This window comes from Juglans microcarpa x Juglans regia, chromosome 8D (genome assembly GCF_004785595.1).
Source record: "Juglans microcarpa x Juglans regia isolate MS1-56 chromosome 8D, Jm3101_v1.0, whole genome shotgun sequence".
In the NCBI taxonomy this organism is placed as follows: domain Eukaryota; kingdom Viridiplantae; phylum Streptophyta; class Magnoliopsida; order Fagales; family Juglandaceae; genus Juglans; species Juglans microcarpa x Juglans regia.
This window is the reverse complement of record NC_054608.1, coordinates 12,821,459-12,838,255: the sequence shown is the minus strand read 5'-3', so window position 1 is coordinate 12,838,255 and position 16,797 is coordinate 12,821,459. Positions and strand designations below refer to the sequence as shown.

The following is a 16,797-nucleotide window of genomic DNA, read 5'->3' as shown; positions in this document are numbered from 1 at the left end:
CTGCTGTAGTTGTCCTCTTAATTGAGGCAATAATGAAGAACCTTCATCAGATGAATCAGTTATGAATAATTTTTCCCCATCAATTTCACCTTTTATTTAGACTATTCCAGCTAAACCAGATTGCAGCAAGCAATAGAAGTAATTAGAATTTACTATTAATATGAATTGATAAATACAGAACTATTAGAAAGTTTCTTCTCTAAGGAAGTCTTTATGCTCCATTTTTTTCTTGGAGAAAATTGGAACTACTTGAGAGCTTTGCTAGTTTATATACCTGCACAATTGCAGGAGAACCATCTTACGGCTATCATGTTTTCCTTCTGATTATCTTCAGGTGTAGTACTTTACATACATTTTAGAGCAGTACTACAAACAATGATGCCTAAATCTATGCTATAACTGCTAGCTGTCGTCTTATATTATTACAGATCTCTTGGCTCTCTATGGAAGAATGGTTTGGTTGGGTGAACCAGAAGCCTGCACCAAATATAAGCGACAGCATGGTGTTCCATCATCTGGGTGGTTTTGTAGAGATCTAGGCAAGCTGCGAAGCCTGTTGAACAGATTTAGGGGATCATGCATTAACCCAAAATGAGCATCTGGATCACCAATTTGAGAAAGCTTAACATGAGAAAACCCAAGAGATGGCAGAAGATGATCAGGCCAATCACTGTAAAAGTGGAAGATGGAACTTGAAAGTGTGATTGATGATTTGTTCATGAAGTCTGCTAATAGGACTGTGCTGGTTAGGGCACACTTCTCAGCTATGGTCTTCAGTACCTGCATCGCCTGGGGCTGTGACAGGTAGTAAAGTATACCTTCAAGAACCCATATTGTGTTCTTCTCTGGCACAAAACCTGATATTTGAAGCTTTTCAAGCCAGTCAATATCTCTGATGTCAGCTGCCACCCTGGTCAGTGATTTGGATTTCAGTGTTAGATGCTGGTGTTCATTTGTGGTTTCCATTGCTGCCTGCAGAAGAGTGGTTTTCACTTGCAAAACTTTGGGAAAATCAACTTCAAAAACATCACTGTCCTTCAAACAGCTTAAACGGTATGCCCTTGCATCCATTCCTACAGGACAAAAGACCAAAGACATGTAATCTCAAAATAATAACGAATGCAGCTGACAATTTAGCTGGAGTTAACCACAAGGGAACGGCTCAAGTGGTACGGACTTTGGTCTTGAGGGTATGCTACCCAGGTCTAAGGATCGAACCTTGGGTGCAAACAAACAATTTCTATGGGCACACGTGCATAAGTAGAAAAACCGATGATTAACCTAATCTGTGCGGTGTGGGTGCGAGACACGGGTCCGGGTTTAACTGGATAAAAAAAACATGTAGCGTTTGCACGGTCTCTAGAGTTCCTCATCATCAAATAACATTTATCCAGAGTTAAAGAGGATTCCTCATTTGAACTGGGAATGAGAGCATATCTCATGCTTCTCAAACACTACCCATCTTGGATGCAAGTTATTGACATGGCAACTGGTGAATGATCAAGTGTATATGCTAACTACTTTATAAATTGGCCATTGTTCATAACTTGATCGATTGAATTATCTTGGCTTTCTGTAGTGTGCATATGTATCTGCCAGCTATCATTAAAGATTTGTAAATCATGGTTCTGCTTTCTAGTTTAGTACAGAAACAATTTGCAAGAAGCTCTGGACCTATCATTTTCTTTAAAGTCGGGGTGTGGTTTTAATCAGCTGGTTTACTTCAGAGCAGGGTTGAGAAAGCAGCATATGACAACGTTTTTTATGATGAGAATCCCCAAGACTATACAAACGCAACATATCAAACATATGACAAGGTAACATAACTAAATCACTTGTCTGGAATGATGGATAATCCTAGTTATGATTTGAGGCATTGGTCATCCAAAATTAGAATCTCTTTAGTTTCAACTGAATTCGTCCATATATAGTACAATGTAACATGATTGCTGGCTAAACATGAAATGCAAGAACTTGTGGTCAAGCAGAGTTACTAACCTGCACCGAGAATGACAACCTGCGCTTCTCTCCTACTGAAGGAATTCAGAGCAGCTTCAAGTTTGGAATCAAACCAGAGGGTTCGAACAGCAAGAATCACACCAGAAACTTCTCGTGCATTGTTGATACGGTCTTTCTTGATCTTCTCATACAGGCTTGTGAGGTAAGTTTCTCCTGCAAGCAAGTCTGCAAGAGGGTCATGGATCAAATGCTTCCAAAGTGCTCTTCCTGCAGCTGTTTGACACGCTGAGCGCAGGAGGGGATCCCATTCATTTTCAATGGTGGCATGGACTTCTCTAACCGTGTCTGTAAATAGCAGTTCTGGGAGCTTAAGCTCAGGCCAAGTTGGGTTTGTAGGCAAGGCATTTTCTTGGTCTGACATGCCTGCGAATAACACCCCCAGAAGTTCGAGAAAGCTAATAAAAGAGAGCCAAGGAGATAATGCATGATATATAAGAGTGGAGAGAGATCACTCAGGGAGAAGAAATTTATAGGGATAAGAAAAAGAGAGCCACACACAAAACCAACGCTGGAGAAAAGATCTTATATATCGTATCTCCAGCCTTCCTTGCCTTGCTCTTGTTGAAAAGGAGGGTGAAAATGTTGTCCACGACTGCCACAAATTCCACATGCCCCATTCTTTCCCAAAAAAGTAAAGCCCCAGAAATTGGCTCCACCAGAGATGGGTGACATGTTATCAGAGGCGAGTGGCTGGCCCCTAAGCAGAGCAATATATTAAACTCTTTTGAGTGTTTTGTCCATTAACGGGTAGTTTTTTTGGCTGAATACGACCGGCTTGTCTGTAATGATCTGTATATCTCATGCCGAGAGAGAGAGAAAGAAAGAGAGAGAGAGAGAGAGAGAGAGCTCTGGGCACGTCATCCACGTCGCCAACTGGTTGGCAGGGTTTTGGTGGGGAGTAGTTGACTAGTTGGGAGGGGTCTTAAAGGCAGTGCCTTTTCAGTTTTCACTTTGGGATGTTTACAACTTGAATAGAATTTAGCCCCTCCTTGCGCTATTTTGGTCCCTCTCAATTGTTCGTCCCTCCATACCTTTTTTTTTTTTTTTTTCTCCTTGCTTTTATTAATAGGAAAAAATTTATCCATCATCTACACATTACGCATAATTTTTTATTTTATCAAATATGTAATGGATGGATAGATGATAAATAGAAAAACTAATTTGTTTAATAAGAATAAAACTAAACAAAATTTTAAAAAAAATTATAAAAAAATAAAAATAAGTGTGATTTGTGATGTGTGGAAATGATGAGTAGCAAAACTCTGATGTTTTGTAACCGAAAAAATTTACTCAGCATCCACGCACCACACACTACACATAATTTTTTAATTTTTTTCTTTTACTAAATGTGCGATGAATGAATGATGAGTAGAAAAATTTAATTAGTTTAGGAAGAATAAAACTAAACAAAATTTTTAAAAAAATAATAAAAAGAAATGTGATGTATGGTGTATGGGGATGATGAATAGCAAAACTCTAAAAAAAACATAAAAAAAAGTAAAAGAAAAAAAGAAAAAGAAAAAGAACATTGCACATCTTGGGAGGAATCATTGGTGAGTATAGTATTGCCCTTCTGTGATTATCTTGTTACAAGACATCGCAACCCATAATTTGGGACTTTATAACTAGCAAAATTGTGTGTGATTGAAATGAAGAAAAACTGAATAAATAAATTCACGAGTTCCATCTTTTATTTACAGAGAATGACGTGCCACATTGTGAAAAATCACAATACATAATTTATAATTTTTCAACTGAAAAAATTATGTATGTGATAATGTGACTAAAATGAAGAAAAAATGAATGAATAAATTTATGGGTTACATCCTTTATTTATAGAGAATGAAGTGGCACACTGTGAAAATCGACTTTTCAACTTAAAGTTATTAGTTTAAAATATATAACTTTCATTTTAAGACAAATAACTATACTTGGTCAAGTGGATAACTAGTTTGCACCTCTTAAGAGATGGCATCGGTTCGAGTCACTTAAACTTAAACCAAAACTTCATATGTTAAGAACAAAAATATCGAATACATGATTCCATCCAATTTTAGCAAAATAACTAATAAATTAATTTGCACTAATCCATATTTCATGAACATTTACCACTGAGTCATGCATAGCCAAATATTGATATTCTCATGCATACGAGAAGATATCTTTCGACTTAAGATAGCATAAGTATCTCAAACGCCTAACAAAGTCAATGGTGACCTAATCTTAAACCAAAACTTTATATGTTAAGGAATGAAAATACAAAACACATGATTCCATCCAATTTTAGCAAAACAACTCACAAATTAATTTGCACTAATCCATGTTTCATGAACATTTACAAAAGTAAACCTTAAACTTTTGCTGGAAGTTGGCTTCATTTCTTATGTTCATATAGGTAAAGTTCTTTTTGTGTCTCTTTTACTTTAAACACTTACTATTGAGAATCATTAAGAATATAATATTCATCCTTCATTTATCATAATAGTTAGCATTGAGCATCCTGGAATGAGTTTCTCAGATTAAATTAAAATCTCAGTTTTATTTCAGCCACATAACTGGAACTTGTTGTTACCTTCTAAATCTTAAACTAACTATTTATTAATAGTGCAAGCTTGAGTTCCTATTACAGGTGACTTTTAGAAAAGAAAAATGTTTCAAAGGCATTCCACTAGATTATTGATCTCCAAATCTCTCTAGAGTCATTTTGTGAAAGGATCTGCCAGGTTTTTACTTAATCACACATATATAATAATGATAATACCATCACTTATTAATTGCTTAATATGTATAGATCAGAGCATTATAGACTTTACTATAAGATCTAAACATAGTAGCTTTACTATCATAGCGCAAAGAAATGGCTGATATCAGTTGTAGCTACAAATTTATATCAAATAACAAATTTCTCAATCATTTGCCTATTTCCCCGTTGTCGCCAAAACTATAAATTCAGATTCCATTGTATAATGTTATATACTCATCTATTTCTTAGAAATTCTTGAAATAACTCCACTACCAAGGGCGACAACCCCGCTAGACATAGCATCATTATCACTTACACTAGTAATCCAACTATTATTACAATACCCTTCTAGTACACTTGGAAAATTGATGTAATACAATCTTAACGAACTAGTTCTTTTAAACTACCCAAGGACTCTATTAATTGCTTTCAAATGTTTTGTACTATGATTATTTGTATATCTAGAAAGTTTGCATACTACAAAAGAAATATCTACTCTAGTGCAGTGCATTGCATACATTAAGCTACCAATTGCATTCTCGATTAATTTAAATGAAAAATTATATAGGGTGTTTTTTTTTTTTTAATTCCAAGTGTTAAAATTTAAGAAGCATTTTTTTAACGTAATGAAGTTTACATAAAATATATCTCCCCCTATATTTTTTTACTTTGAAACCTAAAATGGTGTCAATTTCATTAAGATCCTTCATTTTAAACTTTGACATTCATCAAAGTTCAAAATACATTTATCAACATTATTAAGCCTACATCTATGAGATAAAATTGCCGAATCAAATTTTCCATACCATTGTTTTGGTGTCAATTATAAGCCATACAATGATTTAATTAATTTGCAAACTCTATTTTCTTGTTGGGACATGGCAAACCTTTCTAGTTGTTCGGGTACATCTCTTCATCCAGTTCATTATTTAGAAAAGCAGTTTTAATATCCATTTGGTGTACATATAAGTTTTATATTGAAGTCAGTGTCATAAGCACTGCAATGAATCTAAATCTAGCCACTAATGCATACATATCAAAATAGTCTATGCCTTATGTTTGGTTAAAGCCTTTAGTTACTAATCTGGTCTTAGAGACACATTTATATTGTATTTTCTCCTCAATACTCGTTCACAACTAATATGTTTTAATCTAGGATACAAATCAACTAAGATTTAAGTATTCCTTAACAATAGTCCATTCATCATTGATTGTCTTTTTTCAAAATGCAACATCTCTGAAAGTCATAAATTCTTTAAATTTTTTTTTAATATTCTTTTATATTTAACAAAATGCATGGGTATCGTATTTAAAACATATCTTCGTTTCTTTTTGAAAAGGAAATAATAACTTGAGATGATACAAAATCTGAATCCAGGTTTTTCTCTTTTCTGACTTATTGAATTCTTCTCGATTTAGTCAATGTGTCAAAAATTATATGATTCCTTTTTCAATTTGAGTCAATTTCTGGTATTTGAGTAGGATTTGACACTATTTTAGAATCATCAGAGCATCCCCATTGGACTCCTTATATGAGATCTATCCCTATAATTTGGGGATAAATTTAGGGTTTTAGAGAAAAATCCATCCCAATGGATTCCCCATTTTGTAGTTTACATTTACGGGTGTCGTTCCCCATATATGGGGAACGACTGTAGATCCCCATCGCATTCAGAGGCCTTCCGTCCCGCGTCTTCTTCTCTTTCAGCTCCAACCCCTCCCTCAAAACACCAACGATCGCAGCCCCTCTCCATCGGTAGATTTTGTAAGTTTTGATTTCGGTTTCTCCAAAATTTTGTGAGTTTGATTTTGCAACACCAAATTTCGCCCCCACCCCCCTCTCCCTCATTTTCGAAAATTTTTTCTGCAAATCATACCTCTCTCCTTCTCTGTTTCTCTCTTCACCTTTTTGCTTCCTCTCGAGGCCATGGTCAAGGTAAGTATGCGATGAAGAGCCTACAATTTGGTGCTCTGCGTCGGTGATCTCTTCGTTGTTTGGCTGCCGAGAATGTTTCAGTGCTTGCAGATTGATTCAATTTTTTTATTTTTTTTATTTTTTTGGTCACTCTCGTTTAATCATTCTCATTTTGGATTTTGTTTGAGGAAACCGGTTATCATTTTAACCTTGCGTTGCTATTGATTTGTCTGCATTTTGGTTGGTTGTGTTGAGTGTTTGGCTGCCGAGAAAGTGATGATGTTTTGTAGATTTTTTTTTTAAATTACTCTGTATTGATTTTTTTCTTTCACTTTCTATGAGATGTGAATTTCGGACTTATTGGTTGTGAAATTTGTTTTGTGTTGCAGTGGAAGCTGATATTTCCAATTTTGTTTATGTTTTCTCACTGTTGTTTGGTTGTTGTGAAAATCAAGTTATATTTATGGAATTAAAATTGTGTTTTATGTTGTGCTTGTGTGGGATCGTTTTGATTTTGCTCTCATTTTCCTTCATGGGTTGTTTACTTACTGTGGAAATCTCCAGTTGCAGAAAGAAGAAGAAACTGAATATGAGACCTATTGTTTTCGAATTATCTCTTTTTTATTGTGTGATTCAACTTGTGGTTTATCTTCTTTCAACATGTACTATGTAATTATTTGTGGTGTTTGATTTCATGGGAGGAACTATTTGTGGTGTTTGATTTCATGGGTTTTTGCTATTTGTTAGTTTATGCAGAACTATTTGGAGGGTAATGTAGTGCTCGTGATCTTTTTCTGAGTTCAACTTTCTTATTACACTCTGTGCTTCGGAAGTTATTGTAGTATGTGTGTGTGTGTCTATAACAGTTATGTGTCCAAAAGTTAATGTATATGTGTGTGTGTGTCCGGAACTTATAGTATATGTGTGTGTGTGTCCAAAGCTATATATATTTATAGTATATGTGTGTGTGTGTGTCTATAGCAGTTATAGGTCATGAATGAATTACAAATAGTATTAATTTTTTCTCTTCAACCAAGAACTTAATATTTCCTAATCAAAATATTAAGTGGAAAATGGAAAAGAATAAGAAATAATGGGTAAATTTCATGGGTTCCTTAAACCAATTATGTAAATTTCATGCTATCCTCCTAAATGTAATTTTAGGTTCCTTAAACCAAGTATGTTTTATTGCTCTTTTCATGGGTAATTTGTTTTGTGTTGTTGGGTTTCTTTGCAGTGTTTCGTATCGCTCGGGAGAGGGGGCTGTTATTAGGCTGTGATGATGGTGTTATAGTGCGAGTTAATTTACAAGTGTTAATAGGGCCCCATTGATATGGCAGGGTAATCCTCACCCGAATTGCCATATTGCAGTTTGTGGTACTTTTCAGAAAAGGCAATCGACGTTCAGGTGGGGTTTTGCAGCCATTCGATGTGAATGGCTCCTTGCTTATACATGCTGTCAATATTTCCACCATTCTGAGCCCTATTTAATTCTTTATTTTCAAAACTTTATGGGGAATCCAATGAGAATGCTCTTATTTAGTATTATTGTGATTTACATGTTGTTTGGTTGTTGTTTTGTGTGAATATGTGAATTGGTCAGTTCTGTACAGTTGCTTTTTGCTGTGTCATTGTTTTGTGTTATTTTGTGATAGAAAAATAATATATTAAACCCCTCATCATTAAGAAAAGTATTGTTTTGTATTATTTTGTGATAGAAAAGTATGTGAATTGGTCAGTTCTGTGCAGTTCGGCCTCGTCATTAAGAACAACATCTAACTTATCTTCAGATGATAAGTATGCGAGCAATTTGCGAAAGAATGTACGAGCTATTTGATGAAGGGAGTGAGATATCATGGGAGACTGTTGAATTTCAGTTCTTTAAATCAAATGAGACTTGAGTTTGTGAGAATGTGAATGCAAGCAGAATGCGTATTTATAGAGGAAAAAGTTACCGTTGCATATAGGAAAAAAAATGTTACCGTTTGAGAGAAAACAAAAAAGATTACCGTTAGAGAAAAGACAAAAAATATTACCGTTAGAAGCAGGAGTTAAAGATGCCGTTGGAGGTAGGAGTTCAAAATCTTACCGTTAGAAAATGCACATATTAAAAAAATTACTATTTTTATAATACGGATTTCGGTTTGAAAAATAATACTTTATTCAGTAGTCAAAATCGTATAAGCATTTTAAAGAATGTGATATTTGAAAAGAAGATAATAAGACAAAAGAGTTAGTAGTTAAGATTGTAAATGGAAGTGAGAAAAAAATAATAAAGAAAAAATAGAGAAATATTATTTAATAGAATAGAGATATGGATGGGGAATGAGATGTAGAAGGTTTTTGAAAGATGAGTAAAATTTAGAGAAAAAGTTTAGAGAATATACTTTTTAGTTAAATTATAGGAAAAATTATGGGGAATCCAATGGAGATGCTCTTATAGAGCCTATTTTTACTAAACTCTATAATCTATATCCTTTGGGTCTACTATAACATTGGAATCCAAATACAAAAGCCTGTAGACTTTTGAACTTATAGCATATCCTACAAAAAGAAACTCTTCATTGAACTTAGATCTATTTTTGTTTTTTGTTTTTTGTTTTGTTTTGTTTTTTTTTTTTTTTTTTTTTTTTTTTTTACCTAGAACTCTATAAAAGGCTAAATAGCCTTATACCCTTAGGTATTATAGTTTTGATTTTCTGTCTTTTCATAATTCATATGGTGAAACTTTAAATTTTGTAGAATATATTTTATTATGCGAATGGCATTTTATAAGCAAGTATTTCCCCACAAATTAAAAGAGAATTTTGCATTCAAAATTGTATTAGCATTTAACATATCAATTAGTTTCCTATTTTTCCTTTTTGTTATGCCATATTTTTGTAGGGTATAGGATGTGCTAGTTTGATGAATAATGACATTCTCTTCCCAATATAAAGAAAAGCCAATGGGAAAATATTCTCTATCATTATGAAGTATCTTAATTTTTCTTTTCTTAATTTTCAATAGCAGAATTATAACATTTGAACATATTAAAGGCCTTATATTTACTTTTTATTAAATATATATATATATATCTTGAAAAGTCATCAATAAAAGTAATAAAATATTTATTGCATCATCTAGTTAAAATACCATTAAGTTTACAAATATCATAATGCACAAATTCTAATAATTGTGTATTTATGATTGTTTTCGGGAGATGTTTCTTTGTTATTTTCTATTAAATGCAAATCTCACATTTAGCACTATGGTCATGATTATATGAAATTAAACTATGCTTTGACATAAACTTTAAAAATTTAAAATTTAAATGTGTTAAATGATTGTGCCACACAAGTGTACCATTTTCCAACAAACACTCATTTTGAAATAATCACATTATCATACTTAATTACAGTTTTGATATCTTTCTTACAAAGCAAATTTGCAAATACAAATTTTTCTTTATTTCTTGGACATAAAGAATATTAATAAGGATAAGTTTCTTCCCAAAAGTAAACTGAGCTTCTACAGTTCATTTCCCCGCAAATTTTGCGGAGTTGTGGTTTCCCTTTAGTATTATATATCCATCCGTTGCATCTTTATAATGCTATTGAGATTGCCATCTTCTTTGATTTATTTCTTTTTGTACTTGCATTCCCACTGAAGATGCCCATTTTTTTCACAATTGTAACAAGTTTTTATTTTTCTTGTATTTGACACCATTGTTGGGAAAGTAATTATATTTTCTCTTGTTTCCTTTAAAATTATTTAAAAAACTATTCCCCTTATCAACAAAATTCACTTTAGAGCTATTTGTAGAAAATAATTTCTTATAATGAATTCAAGGTTCCCCTTCATATTGTAAATATTTTTGAATTTGCTCTATTGTGAAATCATCTATTGTGTGTGAGATGAACCCGTGGAAATAGAATCCATTAAACCTACAATCAATTTGAAAACTCACCCAAAAAAGTCAAAATCAAGCCAATGAAAAATTTAAATCCATTGAGGAACTTGTTTAAAAAACTTAGATTATATGAAAATCTAGATTCGTTGAAGAATCTGCCTCAAGAACCTAAATTATAAGGAAGAATGCCATAAAGGTTGTGATTTGCTTTTAATAAGTTCAAAAGTTCATTCATGAATAAGATGAGATAAACTCAACTCACAAGGAATAAATTTATCAAATTTGATAAACTAATTAAAATGAGGCTACAAAGAGTATTTAAATCAAAACTTAATTAAAACTCTAGCCAAAATAAAGCCATTTATTTCAAAAATACCCTTGAATGAATAGTACTGCGACTATAGTAACTTCTTGAAACTCTAGTCTAACAAAATAAAATATATGTGGACCAAACATCCTCATGCCCAATTATTCTAAACTAATAAAATAAATTCTTTAAATGATTTAAATAAATTGAAAGCATTCAATAACAATAGGCCCAAATAATAATTCTAAATCATGTCTTCCATAGCTTGTATCAAATGGATTAAAACTGATTCTTCTTCTTTAAAGCACATCTTGTGTGTTGGGCTTTTGCTAGCTTCATCTTAAGTGGATTGTACCAATACTTGCATTGCTTCTTTGATCTTATTAGCTATTGATCTTGTAATTGATCCATCTAAAATTTGAAAAAAGATCTTTAAGACTAAGTCAATGTTGGTACCCATCATTTCCCCTCTCCTCAGAAGGATTCGACCTCGAATCTTCGCCTACATCAAAAGGAGAAAGGTCACAAACATTGAAAGTAGTATACACTTTGTACACTCTTGAAAGATCCACTTTATATGCATTTTCATTAATTTTCACAAGAATTTGAAACGGTCAATCTCTTCGAGGATGCAACTTAATTCGTCTATGGGTTGTGAATCTTTCTTTGCGCATGTGAACCCAAACCCAATCTCCTGATTCAAAGATGACACGTCATCGCCCTTTATTGACTTGTAAAGTAAACCTCTCATTTTTTTTGGGCAATTTGAAGTCGTACTCTCTCATGAAGTGACTTCACTAACTCCGTCTTCTTTTGTTCATCCAAGCTATTTGATTACGCCCAAAGAATAATGTGGTAGTTACAACACAACTTAGGGGTGTCGATTCCACAAAGGGATAAATTAAAAGAATAGCAGAAGAAACAAAGAAACTAAAGAAAAATATAAAATGATTAATGGAGAACAAAGATTAATTTTAAATGCAAATTAAAGTGAAGCAAATTGTCTAACGGAAAAAGTACTCAAATTTGACAAACAGTAAAGAGTCGAGAATCCCTTACACAAATCTGATATTTTAATTATTCTTAATCCATTAAATGACTCAATTGGGAACTCAATTCTCAAAATTCTCAATTGGAAAGTATAGATTTATAAACCAAGATTAAACCAAATGTAACCCTTTAAAAAATCATTCTCTACTTTTAAAATACGTAAATTATTATCACTATTGAGAAAATTCAACGATAACAATATACTCAGGAAGCGATATTGCAACAAAGAATTAAATCAATATAGATAAATAATTAATCCAAACATAATCAAAGAGCTAATCCATTCAATAGAAAAAACACGACTAATTCATAAACAGAATAAATTCTATGATTATTCAGAAAAGAAAACATCTACAATGAATTGAGAATGATAAAAAGAAAGAGTTTTAGTAATTGAAAATCAAATACATAAATTAAAAATAAATAAAAATATCATCTACTGTGCAAGTTCATCCCTAACCCTACTTGAGAATTTAGTTACCCATAAATATAATGGACAACAAAAATTTCATGAGAAATATAGAGCAAACGACTGCCATGAGAATTTTATTTCCGATCTATTCTTTAGTCCATATTCTCCTCTTTCTTTCGTCTAGTTCTCTCTATAGCACTGTGGTTCTTTTTCTTCCCATTACATATGAGGTGTCATGTGATACATGAAGATATGGCTTCAATTGTGTGGGCCCCCTCTTGTGTCTTGCTCCTCCATGTAAAAATATAAAAAAAAAACAAAACATATTCCGTAAAACCAAAAAGTAAGACTCAAAATGGCCCCCACATGGATGCTTTAAAAAGACCTGCATATGGGAGTTCTCTCTTTAGAAAAACCCTCTCTCTTCTCTCTAAAGTTTCCAAAACTCCAGATCCATCGAAAGGGGGAGAGGAGCCCCCCTCTTCATTGTCTTCTTTGTCCATTTTATCTCTGTGTAGTGTTTTTATTTTATTTTTGTATTTTTTAGACCAAATAAGGGAGGATCGTCGTTCGAGTCTTTCCAGCCGTCTCATTTCTACACGCGCCCCACCAGCATGACGCCCAGCCGCCGATCTTCAAGACCTCCAAATCCGGCGTCCATCGGAGTGGAGTGTAGCCCGCACGCGTGGGACGAAGTTCTGAATATTGTTGGCACGTGGCCTTCACGCGCCACTGTGGAGCCCTCTCCCGATGCCACGCTCGGTTTCTATGGAACCTCTGACTCCGGGACTTCCAAGTCTGACCACCGGCTTTCTTCCCAGAGTGAACAGTTTTCTGCACGAGCCACTACCTACCCATTGTGCACTATTCATCCATTTTTATTTTCTCTGTTTCTTTCTTATTTCCGTTTTAGTGTTTTGTAGTTGTTTTGTTTTTCTATTTTTGTTGTTGTTTTTTGTTGACCCGAGTGAGGTTTGGGCCTTTGGATTGGACGTAATTCGGGGCAAGAGTCTTTTAAGAGTGATGGCGATGGCGATGCTACGGCTGGTGGTCGTACGGCCGGGCTGTTGTGGTCAGTGCGTGAGCTGGGTGCTCGTTTCATCAGGCCTCGAGATGATGATGCTTGCGGTAGGCATGACGTCCGGGGTCTCACCAATGCTTGTGGTCTTGTAGTTGTTAAAGTGTTTATTTGTAGTTGTTTGTTAGTTTAGTTTTTAATAAAATAGGAATAGGCTATTGGATTTGATGTCTATAGTAGTGTCCCATATTCATCTTCCTTGGGAGGATAGAAAGGGCCTTTGAGTTCTATTTTACAGAGCGCTTTCTCTGTTATGAGAGAGTTTGTTTAGAAGTTAAGATAATATCCGCCACAAAAGAATTTGTGTGTAGGAAAGTCCCAGAGCTGATGCGTAGTTTGGCTTATAGACTGGATTTTTTATGTATTGGATTTTTCTTGTATTGATAAGTCACATTTGTAACTTCGGTTCATTAATGAAATGAGTATGTTTCGATAAAAAAAAAAAATGGCCCCCACGTGTTGCATGTCATCTATTCCTTCCAAGACCCTTCCATTGGTCAACTACCCAAAAACTTATCTCCAAAATGTGATAATCTCACGTCTAAAAGAAAAGAGCCCACTTGCTGCACGCATAGGTTAATTGAAGTTGAGCCAATGTAAGTGTAAACCAGTGATATACAGCTGTTCCAATTCTTTTCACCTATATATATATATATGTTGCCATGTATTTTACTCCATGCAGCTGCCATCAAAATAAAACTAAATGTAAAAATTAAAATAGTAAAGTTCCAAAAATGTTAAGTATAAAGCCCAATTGCAAATTATCTCTCACAACCAATAATGCAATATTTGAGATTTAAAATATTATAAAATCATGCTCAAATATATCTCAGCGTGAATAGATATTAAATTCAATAATATAAACTATATCTAATAATTTCTATTTACATTTTAATCCAAGAATAGGATATTTAGAGTACACTTTTGCATACTTATCACATTAAATGCTCAATATATTCATTTAAATCCTTATTGTACACTAGGATATCATCAAAGTACACAACTATAAACTTGCCTATGAATGCACGTAGAACATGGTTCATTAATCTCATGAAAGTACTAGGTGCATTTGTAAGTCCAAATGACGTAATCAACCATTCATAAACCCCATACTTTATCTTAAAACTAGTTTTCCATTCATCACCCTCTTTCATTTTAATTTGATGGTACTCACTTTTAAGATTAATTTTACTAAAAATACATGAGCCATGCAATTCATCAAGCATATCATCTAATCTAAGAATGGGATAACGATACTTTATTGTGCTATTGTTGACCACCTTGTAATCAACGAACATCCTCCACATCCTATCCTTCTTTGGCACTAGTAGCACTGGTACTGCACATGGGCGCATGCTTTCCTTCACGTACCCCTTACTCATCAAATCCCCAACTTGCAAATGAAGCTCCTTTGTCTCCTCTGGATTACTCTTATAGGCTGATCGGTTTGGAATAGCAACTACGGGTACAAAAAAAATATGATGCTCAATGCCTCTAATGGGTGGCAACTCATTTGGAATTTCCTCTGGGAATGCATTCTCAAACTTCTGCAACAAACAAACAACCAAATTAGGAAGAGACTGGTTAGTTTCATCAAGATTAAGATAAGACTCTTTCTAGACAAGAAAAATCATAGTGCGATATGCTAAGAAAGCCCTTTTAACCTCACTCTCTTTTGCATATAAACTCACTTTTGTCTTTCCTTTTCTCTCTATAGGTTGTCTTTGTTTTTTTTTTCTCTCGTGGCTCCACTATTTTTTCTTTACTCTCAGCCACCTCTCTATTTTTTCTTTCACTCTTTCTTTTTTACTCATTTTCACCCTCACTCTTTATTTTTTACTCAATCTTTTTTTCATTCTTTCTTTTTTGAGTAACTTCACTTTTCAGTTTCAGTTAGTTCTCATAGACCTGTCTTGGAGTTAAATGAGCAAATTTGATTGTTTTACCCTCATTTACAAAGTTGTACATATTCTTGAACCTATCATGAGTCACCCTTCTATCATCTCCTATCATACTGTCACGGCCTCACCAACAAAATGTGGCCAGCAAGCATAGACACAATATCACAAAGCACCTCATCCTGATACTTCTCGTTTGAAAAAGTAACTAACACTTGTCTATCCACCTTAACCTCCCCAATCATTCAATCGCTGGAACTTGTATGGTCTAGAATGTTTCAAAGTATGTAAATTCAATTTCTCAACTAAAGTAGTGCTAGCCACATTAGTACAACTCCTACCATCAATGATCATACTACATACTTTGCTATTGATATGGCATCTAGTATGAAAAATGTTCTCCCTCTATTGCTCAGCATCATCCATCTTAATATGTGTATTAAGAGCACGCCTAGCAACAAGAGATTTACCTGTCACGGCGTATTCTACTCCATCATTATCACTAGCATCAACCAACTCGAGAATCTCATCACTATCATCCTCATTTTCAATTATCACCTCCACATTGTCAAGCATAATCATCACCCGCTTGTTTGGATATTGAGAAGCGATGTGCTTTGAACCCAAACACTTAAAATATTTAATATCTCTATTCCTTGAAGGTTGGATGTCTACGTTGGGTTTGTTCTTGTTAGTTCTCTCATCTTTTTCCTTAGGTGATTCAGTCTTTCTCTTTGCTACAACTTGATCATTCTTATATCATTTTGATTTCCAAGGAGTGCTAGAAACAGAAGTGTACTTTTCTGTCCCATTTCTTTTTAATTGTCTCTCTACCTTCATAGCCATGTGCACCATGTCATGTATCTCCATATAATGCTGCAATTTTACTACATTGACTATTTCCTTATTCAAACCATTTAAAAATCTAGTCATAGTGGCCTCCCGGTCCTCCTTTACATTAACCAGGATCATCGCCACCTCCATCTCCTTATGGTAATCCTCCACACTCCTAGACTTCTATGTAAGATTTTATAATTTCTGGTAAAGGTCTCTAAGTAATGGCTAGGTACAAATCCTCGCCTCATGAGAGCTTTCAACTCTCCCCATGTCTCTACATGCCTCTCATAATTCCTCATCCTATTGGTCACTAATTGATCCCACCAAATAATAGTATAATTAGTGAACTCAATTACTGCCAACTTCACTTTCTTCTCCTTTGAATAATTATGACAAAAAAAAATCAACTCTATCTTTTTCTCTCACTCTAAATAAGTTTCAGGGTCAGTTTTACCTTGAAAAAATGATATTTTTATTTTGATGCTCCTAAGGTTTCTATCTACTCCAATCCGATCCCCTGGGTTCCCTCTAAGTCCTCTCTTTCATGCCTAGCTCCTCTATGTCTACCCATTCCACCCATCCTAACTTCTGATGTTACATCTTCCTCATCATCATCATATTCTTCATTCTCATACCCATTTTCAAT

At 34.0% G+C, this 16,797-nt stretch overlaps 1 protein-coding gene across 1 annotated transcript; it reads right to left on the bottom strand.

Annotated features, from left to right (window-relative positions):
- Positions 1-133: 133 nt before the first annotated feature.
- Positions 134-2,641, bottom strand: LOC121242992 (putative S-adenosyl-L-methionine-dependent methyltransferase Mvan_0910). Its single transcript, XM_041141036.1, has 2 exons — positions 1,999-2,641; positions 134-1,073 (listed from the first exon to the last, which is right to left on the bottom strand). The coding sequence occupies exons 1-2, from the start codon at positions 2,378-2,380 to the stop codon at positions 442-444; spliced, it is 1,014 nt and encodes a 337-aa protein (XP_040996970.1). The 5' UTR covers positions 2,381-2,641; the 3' UTR covers positions 134-441.
- Between the last annotated feature and the right edge of the window lie 14,156 nt (positions 2,642-16,797).

Coding starts and splice junctions, on each gene's coding strand:
- LOC121242992 (XM_041141036.1), bottom strand. CDS start 2,380: ATGTCAGACCAAGAAAATGCCTTGCCTACAAACCCAACTTGGCCTGAG. Junction 1,074..1,998: donor GGTTGTCATTCTCGGTGCAG/GTTAGTAACTCT, acceptor TTTGTCCTGTAG/GAATGGATGCAAGGGCATAC.